This window comes from Urocampus carinirostris, chromosome 20 (assembly GCF_059441175.1).
Source record: "Urocampus carinirostris isolate Australia breed hairy pipefish chromosome 20, RoL_Ucar_1.0, whole genome shotgun sequence".
NCBI classification, from domain to species: domain Eukaryota; kingdom Metazoa; phylum Chordata; class Actinopteri; order Syngnathiformes; family Syngnathidae; genus Urocampus; species Urocampus carinirostris.
In genome coordinates, this window is record NC_142368.1 from 2,105,505 (window position 1) to 2,118,932 (window position 13,428).

Sequence of the window (13,428 nt, forward strand, 5' to 3'; positions counted from 1 at the left end):
ATTGGCGTGTGTTACCCACAAAACGCCTTGTAAGGGTATCGGCAGACATCAAAACCCATTCTGAGCTTTAACGCAAAACACACCAGGTCGTGTGTTTTCTCACAACTGCGAATGTTTTGTGCCGAGTCAGGTTTTCCTGAACCTCGTTTTTTTCGACTCAGTAAAAATACAACAAGCCTTCTGTTGCTTCCAAGCTGTTTAGGGTTCCTTACCCCTTTACAGGGTTCGTACACCTTTTTTTCAAGCCAATTTCAAAATTGTAATCGTGTGTGTCGGAGTCACGACAAAAAGTTACAGGACACCAGGGCAGACAACTCTGAAAAGTTGCCTGCCCAGCCTTAAAGTTGCCAGCCCCATTTTTCACAACTTGAAACACAATAAGACGACTAATCGTAAAAAAAAACGTTGTTGTAAAGTATTAAGGATTGATAATCCGAATATATAACAGAACAAGATTTTAAAATTAAGTTTATTATATATCTACTTATAACAATAATTGCATGTATATGACAATGCTGTTTTCCATCTGCCATCAGTATGTACCTGTATTGACTCATCTTCCTTCATGCAATGTTTGCGTTGCGTCGTCTGCTACAAGCCACGTGAACTCCTCTTTCTACGATGCTTTTAATGTACCTTTACGTTTCGTAGCGTCATAAATTATGTTAACTTCTTTTGAATCTTTCTTCTGGGGCTGAGGTTTTGGCTTGATTCCAAACCACTTCTCCAATTTTCTTGTGTTTTCTGTGCATCTACTTTGAAAAATGATAGGCAAATGCACGACCTTATAACGCCCGGGAGAGTCCGGAAGCACGAAGCTATTTTAGGTCATCGCAAATATATATTTGTTGAGATAAATCTCTTTCCATCAAGGCGTTGGGTAAAAATGACATTATCAGTTGCAGGAAGTTCTTCCCATTACCAAAAACACTGGGTAACGCAACCTTTATTTTTCATGGCCCATAATAAATGTCCACAATTGATTAGTAATCCTTACACGAATACACATTTCATAGCGCTGTGTTGAGGTGTAGCATGCACCTGTACTCTTGCGCATGTCCTATAGGGGGCGATGATGCTTCATTGGACCTTGCCTTAAAAACTAATGCCAGCTGCAGTTACCCTTGAGGAAGAAGAAATGCAATGACAAAGCAACGCCACCAGAAAGCAGTGTCGACGTCATTTTTAAACTTGTTGTAAAACATGGCAACAATTTCAAGCGCTTACAAGCCCTTTTCAAACTTTGAAAAGACGACATTAAAATTCAAGCACTTTCAAGGTTTTCAACAATCTGAATCCTGTGGAAGGGTATCGGAAAACATAAAAAGCGATCCCGAGCCTTAACGCAAAACACACCAGGTCACACCAGGTCGTGTGCGTTTTGTGCCGAGTCAGGTTTTCGTGAACCTCAATTTTTTTTCCTCAGCTCGGGAAAACTCCAAACAAGGCCTCTGTTGCTTCCAGGATGGCTTTCCCCTTCAGTTCCACGCTTTCCAAACTAAATTTATGGTCCGTCATAACTAAACATAATAGGCGAGACTGAAAACAAAATAGTTTCTCTTCTTTGACCGCATTTGGGAACCGTCTAAATAAAAAGCCCCAAAATTGTAAAAAGTCCAACTTTTTGAGTTCTGCAGTCTAAATCAGTCCCAAATTATATTTTGCAGCGCTGAATCGTTCAAAAGTGTCAACCCTTACATGGGTGAACTGAAGTTGAAAGTCTTCAATCAATTGCATCTGGTAAAAGGCACAGAATCCTGCTCAAACCGAAAACGAGTAAGTTCACCCATTATCTCTGTCCTGTTTAAGGTCATCAAGACTGTGAAATACTGTATACTGATAGACAATTAGCCGGATTTGGTCTTTACCCAGAAAAGGTTACCAGACAAGTACCATTGTAAAACCCTTTACAGTAGACCCCTGTATAGATAGATAGATAGATAGATAGTTTTGTGACATGACTTGAGCTGGTCGAATGGAGTAGCGGGTGGAGGCAGAGAGGTAAGGAGACCGTGACAGGGCATTAAAAAAAAACAGATTTTAAATCTTCAACTTGCAAGGATTGTTGTGCCCTTAGAAGATCTCCCTGTTTTAACCGCTTATTTGTTTTTAATGACAGTCTCTGAATTAAATGCAGAGAAAGGCATTGTGGGGGGTAGTTCAGCAAAGAACATATAGGAATTTTTATAATGTCATGACCCAAACTAATAGCAGACATCACTAGTCATACGCATGAGCGCCACTCATTTGAATTTTCTACATTTTTGCGCATGCATAGGTTGCAACCGTAATTCGCCTTTTCTTTCGGTGAACGAGAAGATACTCTAGTCGTAATCGCTATCTTACCATATGGTAGTTGCTTTTTTAAATGGTGACATGATCCCAAAAGATGTGATGCAACAAACTCTGTTAAGTAACAGCGTTATTCCCATATTCAACGGCGCTTGTCACTTACAAGGTTTAATTTGAGCCGAGAAAAATTGAAACAACATTTACACCGATAATCAATAAAATAAAAAATTAGGGATCCGCGTTATACACGAGTGCGCGTAATGCACAAATAAATACAGTATCTACTTTTTGTGATGAAATGATATAATTTTGCTATTAGAAATTCGCAATTAACACATAAAATATCCTCGAGGCGACCTATCCCTCAAGTTCAATGATCATATTATCGCATAACCCCCCCTCTGCTTTTTTTTTCTGTCGAATATTTACCATTCTGCTTCCTTCCTCGGCAAACAGCCCCTCGTTTGGCAAGTTTGTGACGGGTTATCACCGGGCAGATAAGAAAGGTCAGACGCACATGGCAGACAAAAAACACTCGGCAAACACAGCTGAAGCGTCCGTCCAGATAAAACCCGGATGGCCTTTCAATGATGTTTGAGAGGCTGCAGGCCACAAAATTGGATAAAGAATCACAGCCTTCAACTCAATTGCAGCAGTGCAGCTGTGCAGCCTTTCTTTGTGCAAACGCTGCCCTCTTGTGGCCTTTAAAGCATAGCTCCTGACTTACCACAAGTGTAAATGACGCTGAGATACTTTCTCGTTCCGGAGTAGCAGGGATCCCCAAATTCCCTTGCAGAGGCCCGAACCAAGCAGCTGGTCTTGGCCTGGCAGCGGGTGGTTACCACATCCAGGGCCACGGAAGAATGGCAATCTGGAACCAGACAGAAAATCGAAAATTAATAAACATGTTTGCGGAGATTAGTGTAAGGAGCCTAAGACTTCTTATAATACCGTATTTTCCGTAACACAAGGCACACTTAAACATTCTAAAGTGCGCCTGTCACGGTTGCCCAATTGCCCTCACTTTGCCCCGCCCGTTTGGCACCAGCTGCGGCTCGTTGCCTGATTGGCTTCCTTCCTATATAAACTCAGTGCTCTCATTCACTCCTTGTCAGCGTCAACGAACCTCTGCACTTGCAAGACTTGTGTTTTGACTCTGTCCGGTATCCTGCTCGTGTATCCAGTATCCGGTATCGATCCCGCCTGTCTCCTCCTGTCCGGTATCTTGCTCCAGTCTCCTGTATCGATCCTGTCTGTCTCCTCCTGTCCGGTATCTTGCTCCAGTCTCCAATATCGATCTCATCTGTCTCCTCCTGCCCTGTATCTTGCTCCAGTATCCGATATCGATCCTGTCTGTCTCCTCCTGTCCGGTATCTTGCTCCAGTCTCCAGTATCTGATATCGATCCCGCCTGTCTCGTCCTTCTTGTTAAAGTCTCCAGTATCCGGTATCTATCCCGTCGGTCTCGTCCTGTCCGGTATCTTGCTCCAGTCTTTGGTATCTGGTATCAATCCCGTCTGTCTCATCCTGTCCAGTATCTTGCTCTAGTCTTCAGTATCCAGTATCGATCCCGTCTGTCTCCTCCTGTCCCGTATCTTGCTCCAGTATCCGGTATCGATCCCGTCTGTCTCGTCCGGTATCTACCCGTGTTTCCTGTATCGATCCCATCTGTTCTGTCCGGCCTAGATCTCCTCTGCCTTTGACTTCTCTGTCTCAGTTCTTCCGCTTAGCGATCGCCAAATCCCTAGAGTTTGTGTTCACGCGCATGACTGCCCCATTCCCGTGAAATAAAGCTTGTGTGAAAACGATATGCGTCTGGGTCCTCTGTCTGTGCGGGCTCTGACAGTGCCTTAATATCCAGTGTGCCTTGTTTAATAAGTTTGGAAATGGATGATAACAATAAAATGATGTCATAGATCGTAACAATTTATGAATGAATCAAGTTAATTTAGTTGTGTATTTCTTAATATTTATGTTCTCTAATTGATGTTTGATTCTATTTTCTCAATTTTTTTTAATGCAACCCTCACTCTTGCTGTACTTAGTTTCATGCGCCTTATAGTCTGGTGCGCCTTATAAATATGAAACAAATAACTCACAAAAGGATATTTTGGGGGTACGAATTATAATCAGGTGCACCTTACTGTCAGGAAATTACGGTACATTTTCTAAGCAAACTATTTTTAACGAACACCTAGAAAAAATGTTTTTTGTCGTTATTTTTGGGGATTCCTTTGAAATTATCTAATTTGTTTGTTTATATATTTCAATTTATATATATATATATATATATATATATATATATATATATATATATATAATTGTGAACACAAATATTTAATATGATTCAAATAAATCTACAAAAAATAAATACTATATTTGTGGTAAAGTAAAACTTTTGATCATAACAAAACTGTATAGAATATGCTAAAAAAAATAAAAAAAATATTTTAATAGGTATAGAAATTCAGCTACAAATAACGTCTGATCAAAATCAAACTATAAAAACAGTGTAAGCGACCAAAAATAAATAAAATAAGAATAAATAAAAGTAATAGTAAAATGTGTAGAAATTCAACTACCAAACTTTATACATCAAATTAAAACTATTAGAAAATACATGATCCCCCAAAATATCACAAAAACAAAATAAACCAAAAAATATTATAGAACCAATAACCTAAAACCTAAAAACTTAAACAAATGAAAATAAAAGAAAAATAATGTAAAAAATAATATTAATATGTCTAAAAAATAAAACCACCCAAAAAATTTCATCGAACTAAAACTGTTTAAAAAAGATGCTCTCAATAAAATTATAGAAACCTAATAATAAAAATAATTTTATGTTTAAAAATGAAAATCCGAAGCATTTTCCATCAAATTACAACAATAAACATTTGCGAAAAAACAAGCAGATGCATAAACTGCCTGTTTGAGGTCACACCGCAGCATCTCAATCGGATTTATAGCCGGACTTTGACTTGCCCACTCCAGAACCTTCATTTTGTTTAGTTTTTTAGCCGTTCAGAGGTGGACTTACTGGTGTGTTGAGTGCTTGAGTTTAAGGGCACAAACTATTTGCCAGACCTTCTCCTTTAGGATCTTCTGGTAAACACAAGATTTTATTATTCCATCAACCACAGCATGTTGTTCTTTTCCTGAGGCAGCAAAGCAGCCCCAGACCATCACTCTACCACCGCCATGCTTTACCATTGGTGTCATGTTATTTTTGTCAATTGCTGTGCCATTTTTACATCGGATGTAACAAAACGTTTACTTTTGGACACATCAGTCTACAGAATGTTTCTCCATAAGTCTTGAGGATAATCATGATGCTATTCTGTAAATGTGAGACGACTTTTTGTGTTCCTTTGTTACGGCAGTGGTTTTCACGCGGGAACCCTCCGATGGATGCCATTTTTGGTCCGTGTCTTTCTTATAGTGGAGTCATGAACACTAAGCTTAACTGAGGCCTGCAGTTTCTTGTATGTTTTTCAGGGTTCTTTTGTATCCTCGCGAATGAGCCGTTGTTAGACTCAGAGTAATCTCAGTTGGTCGACGGCTTTTAGGAAAGTTTGCCACTTTTCCCAGTTTTCTTCATTTGTGGATAATGTCTCTGACAGTGGTTCGCTAGAGCCCTACAGCCTTGGAAGTAGATTTGTGACCTTTTCCGGACTGATGGATCTCAATCACTTTTTTTCTCATTCTTTCTGGAATTTCTGTCAATTGTGATCTTGAGATTTTGTCTACTTCACTTTGTCTAACAGATTCAATTAAAGTGATTTCGTGATTCAACACAGGTGGTGGGTGCTGCCTTTGGTATTGACCTCAGCTTTCCCAAAACTGTAGTTACTTAATGATTTAACAAGGGGGCCAGATAGGTTTGGATTTTTTTCCCTTAACAAATGGAATCAACATCTCAAACATGGGTTGTCTTTATGTGATATTTAAATTGGAGTGATGTTCAGAAATATTTGTGAATGATTATATGCAATAGACACAGTAATCAGGGAGGGGGCAAATACTTTTTCAAGGCACTGTAGGCTCTGAGACTGTCACGACCAGAACAGAGACAGGACCCACTTGCGTACATTTCTCTCAGTTTTATTGGGAAGAAGGGAAAGGATTGCACACACGATCTGGTGATTGCCGGTCGTGGGGAGCAGGTTGGTCTGAACGAAAGTGGTATTTCCGTGGCAAGCAATGGCGGTGTCGGTAGCGGAAAAAACAGGTCAGTAGCCGGGACAGGAGAGCAAAAAACGTGGTTGAGATCAGAAAATGGGTCGAAGCCGGGAAACAGACGGGAGCCAAAACAGGAGTGAGTCAGGGTCAAAAAGCTTGCGTAGCGTAAACTGAGTTTCGCAGACGGACTGCCAACAGGTGACAGAAAGACGAGGGTTTAAATAGTGACAGGGAGCCAATCAGAGTCCGAGGCAGTTGCCTCGCATCAGTAATCATGACAGAGACGGCTGAACCAATTTTGTACATTAGGCCTCTGTGATGTATTTAGCTAGGCTTTGTGTCATGGCACTCCTAATAAGTACCGACAAAATCCATAAGCATCTGCTTAGGTGTAGTCTGCTCTCTTAGGGTCTCTAACGACCCTCGGCGACCAAAGTCGGTACACCGACCACTCCAAGCAGCCCAATCCAATTTTCTATCAGCCTGGAAACGCGGGGCCATTTTGCGTGTCTTACAAAAAACATTTATAGGAACAAGGGCCTCACAAACTGGACAGTCCCAAGTCTCCATTTTGTAGATTTCCCTGAGGCGCATTTTCACGACGCCAAAGAAGGGTCCTATTTTACATGCAAACAGACATGAATAACCCGTTAACTCTGACCTTTACCCCTAACCACCTTGGGAGGCATCATACCTCCCCCAAAGAACCGCACACCACCAACAAGGACTAGCTTGTAAATTACAAGAAAGCTTCACTGTCGAGAAAACTCACGAGTGGACCGCAAACAGGAAGGCGGGACCCATTTCCCTCAATTGACCTATCGGAAAATACGATTTCCCGGAATATTCTGCCAAGGAGCAGTAGCAAACACAATAGGGCGAGCGATTTTATCTCCGCCTCGGCTCCCATGACTCACATGCGAGGCCTATCATTTGATCCAGGAGGATCTCTAGATACTCCAGGTCTTTGTTTGGCCGACTGACGTGTAAGGCGATAGGGAAATATTTTGAGGGCACGAAAAATAAAATGGAGAAGACGTGACTTCATATCGGAAAACTGTGTCATCGGTGAGAACGTGATCATTTGATATCGTGGAGGGAAGTTCGATACCGCTTTTTGTAAACCAATCCCTTCTCTTAAGTATTGTATTGTATGTATTTTATTGTATTTATTTATTCAGCCAGTATAAACCATAAACGTGATATATACAAGAAATCATTTGACACGCGAACTCTCAATAATGATAATATAATAGATTTAAAAGAATAAAAGAATAGAGGAAAAAAGATATTGTAGTGTATAATACAAGGTAATTATATAGAATAGTTTAAAAAGACAGAATACGCGTCGATACAACCTGCAGATACCGTTGGTACACGTAAAGTAAAGAAATAAAAGCTTGAACTATGAGTTCAATTGATTTAAAAAAAAACGGTTATTTTAAAAATTCGAATTAACAAATGAATAGTTAAAAATGCTGTGCTGGAATGTAATGTTTTGAATCTGCTTAAAGCGTTAATTATTAGTTTAAACATAAGTTAAAGCTTTAACTTTGACAGCACAACTGTATAATACTAATTGTAAATCATTTTTCTCCTTGTTTGGTTTAAGTTTTGAAGTCATAAACTTTACAGTTCAGAAGTTAAAGCTTTAACACTGAGTTTAACTGATGAAGATCGCTTTTATTTGAAATAACCAATTAAGGTCAATGAGATTTTTTGATCTCAGTTGAGGTTTGAAACATTTAAACCTGCTTTATTTCAAGAGCTAAGTAAGCGGCACAATATAAATTATTATCTTAACTGAGAGTTTGATAAGTTATAAATTAACTCATAAGATAAAGCTTTAACTATGAGATACATTGATTTTAAATAAGTTATTTTTAAACGTGTGATTAAATAGTTCACATTTAAAAATGCTGTGCGTTTTAAATCTGATTAAAACTTTAATTCTTAGTTAACACATAAGTTAAAGCTTTAACTTTGACAGCGCATCTGTATAATAATTGTAAATTCTTTTTTCAAAATTTTTCTCCTTGTTTCGGTTTAAGCTTTAAAGTCATAAACTTTACAGTTCATAAGTAAAAGCTTTAACACTGAGTTTAACTTTTATTTGAAATGGCCAATTAAGGTTAATGAGATTTTTTGATCTCAGTTGAGGTTTGAAACATTTAAACCTGCTTTATTTCAAGAACTAAATAAGCCGCACAATATAAATTATTATCTTAACTCAAGTTATAAGTTAACTCATAAGATAAAGCTTTAACTATGAGTTAAATTGATTTTAAATAACAGTTATATTTAAATGTCTGCTTAAATAGTTTACATTTAAAAATGCTGTGCCTTTTAAATCTGATTAAAACTTTAATTCTTAGTTAACACATGAGTTAAAGCTTTAACTTTGACAGAACAACTGTATAATAATAATAATAATAATAATAATAATAATTTCCTTGTATTGTCATTCTGTGTAACAATGTACACAGAACGAAATGTCGATTGCACCTGACCCGTTGTAGCGAGCCGATGCAGCCGCAGCCAACAGAGGGCGCCGCCGACCACTTTTTAAGTCTTAGGAATGACTCGGCCGGGGCGCGAACCACCGACCTCCCAGTCTCAAAGCGGGCGCCTTACCATCTAGGCTAATAATTGTAAATTCTTTTTTCAACATTTTTCTCCTTGTTTCAGTGTAAGCTTCAAAGTCATAAACTTGGCTTTACTGTTTATAAGTTAAAGCTTTAACACTGATATGGATCGATTTTATTTTAAATGACCAATTTAATGAGATTGTTGATCTCAGTTGAGGTTTGAAACATTTAAACCTGCTATACTTCAAGAATTAAATAAGCCGCACAATATATATTATTATCTTAACTCAGAGTTTAATATTTATAAGTTAACTCATTGTCACGGTTGCCATGGCGCCCAAATGGCCCCGCCTGTGTGGCGCCAGCTGCGGCTCGTTGACAGATTGGCTTCCCTGCTATTTAAACCCAGTCCTGTCACTTTCTTTTTGTCAATCCATCTGCAAATCTCCGTGTATACTAGCCAAGCCTTTTTCGACCCTGACTCCCATCTGTCCCGTTTGTCTGCGGCTAAAGACCTGTTTTGATCCTGACTACATCTGCTTCCCCGTCCCGGCTTACGACCCCTTTTGTCCCCGACTACGTCCACTCTCCCGTTCTGGCTTACGACTCGTTTCCGACCCCGACCATGTGTTGCTCTTTCAGTCCCGGTTACCGACCAGTTTTTCCGTCCCAGAAACCGCCATCGCCCGCTACGGAAGATCCACTTTCGTGTTCGGATCACAATCCGAGTACGAGAGTGATTTGCTTTCCGCCTCCAGCGAACACCGGATCGTGGGCGCAGCCCTTCCTCTTTCTTTCAATAAAACTTGTAGTAAACGTTAAGCAATTGGGTCCTGTTTCCGTTCTGGTCCTGACACTCATAAGATAAAGCTTTAACTATGAGTTAAATTGATTTAAATAACAGTTATTTTTAAATGTCTGATCAAAAAGTTCACGTTTAAAAATTCTGATATCTGATCAAAACTTGAATTTTTAGTTAACACATAAGTTAACGCTTTAACTATGACAGCACAATTATATACTTATTGTAAATATTTAATTCAAAACATTTTCAACATTTTTCTTCTTGTCTTCCAGCACAAATTTCAATCTTTGTTTTAGTTTAAGCTTGTGAAAGGATAGTGGGATGTTTAGACGTGTTCTAAGGGATGGGCAGGGCACCTGTATGATATGGGAGGGGTAAACCAGTGAAAGCTGTCTGGTCCTGCTGTTGAAGATTGTGTTGTGTCTCACCTTGACCCGAGTGACACGGCAGCTTTCTCGTGTCCCGTTTCATCTGGAGGGACGAAAGCTTGTTTGGGTGTTTGGGCATTTGGGTTGGCCATGGTCCACAAAATTATGTGTGTGTTTTTTGCTACTTTTTCCCTTTTTTATTTTCTTTTTTGCATGTGTTTGTCTTGCTGTCGGTCAACCCTCTCGAGGGATATGACCAGGGTAGATAGATAGATAGTTTAAGCTTTAAAGTCATAAACTTGCTCTAACCCAAGATTTGAAGCGGCTTTTAAGTTTACAAGTCAAAGCTTTAACACCGAGTTTAACTGGTGAACACCACTTATTTTAAATGACCAATTAAGGTTAATAAGACTGTTTGATCTCCGTCTAGGTTTTAAAAATGTAAGCCTGCCTTAGTTCAAGATTTAAATCGGCAGCAAAATATGAATAATTATCTCAACTCAGAGTTAAAGCTTTATAATTTAACTCTTAAATTTTAACTAGCAGTTAAGTTTACAAAAACAGAGGTCTAATTGACAAATTATTATTTAAAATTTGCTGTACTGGAATATAATGTTTTAAACCTTCTTTAAAGCTTCCATTCCTTAGTTAACTCGTAAGTTAAAGCCTTAACCGTCATCGTGCCATGGCGCCCAATTGGCCCCGCTCGTGTGCCGCCAGCTGCAGCTCGTTAACAGATTGGCTTTCTGTCTATTTTGAGCTCCGTGTTTATTTTTTCCTGTTTAACATCGGTTTCATTTTTGTCCTGTTTATTATTTTCTCCAGTTTCGTTCCTGTCTAGTTTGTCCTGTTTATTTTCGATATCTTGATTCATTATCTATCCTGTATGTCCCGTCCTGTCCGGTATCAACCCCGTCTGTCCGATATCAATTGGAATCGATCTCATCGGTCTCTGGATTCCTGTCTTTCCACGCCAGACCACTGCCTAGCGTGCATGACTCCCCATTTCCCGTCAAATAAAAGGCTTGTGTGAGAACGTCACGCGTTTGGGTCCTGATCCTGTTCTAGGTCCTTACTTAACTTTGACAGAACTACTGTACAATAATTCCAAATATTTCCTGATGTATATTTTTCAACAATAAGTCTTGTCTTCACAACCTCTTAGAAACAGCACAACATGAAAAAGGGGTCCGTTCCATTTGCTCAAGTTAATAAGCAGTCGAGACTCAAGACGAGCGACACGGGAGCCACACAAGACTCGGGGAATCCCACAAGCCGGTCTGCAACAGCACACATGTGTATTGTAACTGCGCACAATGCTAATGCCGTTTGACAGCTCACAATGCTTTCCCCTCATTCTAATCTGCCCTTTGTAGCTCGGTAACAGTAGAGTTCATCTGCCAACGCTACTGCCACAGCTACGCTACTGTATTTAATGGCTAGCTTGAAACCAGATAGTACATACACACAAACCACCTGCCGCTCACGTAGCCATCGCTAGCGTTAGCCTTTTGAACCCGGTGTCGCATAAAGGCCACACACCCGGCAGGGATCGTCCACATTCCGTATTGTGCTTTTTGAATAACGATCCTTTGCCGTTTCAATTCAAGCTTTATAAAATTATAGACGATAAATTACGAGCATAGAGGACGCAAACAAAAACATTCCTGGTGGCAACTCGATCCCGTCTCAGAGCGTGGCGGGACATCCGATCTACATTCCCAGGACAGTTCCGCCCGGATAATGCGCCGGGTTTTATATATCCCGGAGCGCGGCGAGGAAATAACTGCTTAAAAAAAAAGATCATAAATTTGTTAAAATTGGCGGTGTCAGTCAAGAAATGGCTTGAAATGTACAAGTGGGGTGAAATGGGGCGACGTTCCCGCCCCCCTCGAAAGGACTTAAAGCCTGCCAAGCGTCTGTGAAGGTCTTTGTGCTCGCGATGCGTTCGAGTCCTGACATGTCGGAGTCATCAATTAAAAACAGCGAGACGTTCGGTGACGCCTGGTATGTTTTGCTTTCGGGAGAAAAAAAACACAGGGAAAAGAGACGTGTTCTTTGCTTTGATGCCACCCCAAAAACGTTTTTCCATTCAAACAAAAAATCTATCTATATATCTCTCTATATCTCTATCTCTATATCTGTCTATCTATCTGTCTGTCTGTATCTCTCTCTCTCTCTCTCTCTCTCTCTCTCTCTCTCTCTCTCTCTCTCTCTCTCTCTCTACCTATCTATCTATCCGTCTATCTATCTATCTATCTATCTATCTATCTATCTATCTATCTATCTATCTATCTATCTATCTATCTATCTATCTATCTATCTATCTATCTATCTATCTATCTCACTCTCTCTATCTACCTATCTCTATCTATCTATCTATCTATCTATCTCTCTCTCTCTCCCTTTTTTTATCCATCTCTCTTTTTATCTACGTATCCATCCATCTACCTATCTATCTATCTCTCTTTTTAACTACGTATCTATCTATCTATCTATCTATCTATCTATCTATCTATCTATCTATCTATCTATCTATCTATCTATCTATCTATCTATCTATCTATCTATCTATCTATCTATCTATCTATCTATCTTTCTATCTCTATATCTATCTTTCTATCTCGCTCTCTCTCTATATCTATCTTTCTATCTCGCTCTCTCTCTATATCTATCTTTCTATGTCTCTCTTTTTTTATCTATCTTTCTATCTCTCTCCTTTTTTATCTATCTCTTTTTATCTACGTATTTTTCTATCTATCTATCTATCTATCTATCTATCTATCTATCTATCTATCTATCTATCTATCTACAGTATCTCTCTTTCTTTTTCTCTCTGTGTATCTCATGCCTTGCAAAACTATCGGTCTCACCTGACCAGAGCACCTTCTTCCACATGTTATCTGTGTTTAGCATGTGGCTTCTTGCAAATGCCAATGGGCATTTTTATGGTATACTGTCAGAGATTACTTTCTTCTTTCCACTCTTCCATTAAGGGCAGATTTATCCAGAATTTGATTAATAGTAGTCTTATGCACAGATTGTCCCGCGTCAGCTGTGTGGAATGTAAATTTCTGCCTTGTCATATCATTTAACTAATTTAGAGCTTTTTAAAAAAATGTTTGTTTCTTTTTAGATACCTCTTTTTATCTCTTTCTTTCTTTTTATCTATCTTTCTTATGCCAAATATT

The 13,428-nt window shown here is 39.1% G+C and overlaps 1 protein-coding gene across 1 annotated transcript in view; it reads right to left on the bottom strand.

Moving 5' to 3' along the window:
- Positions 1–13,428, bottom strand: part of eva1aa (eva-1 homolog A, regulator of programmed cell death a) — a 74,080-nt gene that overhangs the window by 30,795 nt on the left and 29,857 nt on the right. The window contains exon 5 of the mRNA XM_088324843.1: positions 3,020–3,163. Within this exon, the coding sequence (XP_088180969.1) occupies positions 3,020–3,163 (144 nt within the window). The remainder of the gene's footprint in view (positions 1–3,019; positions 3,164–13,428) is intronic.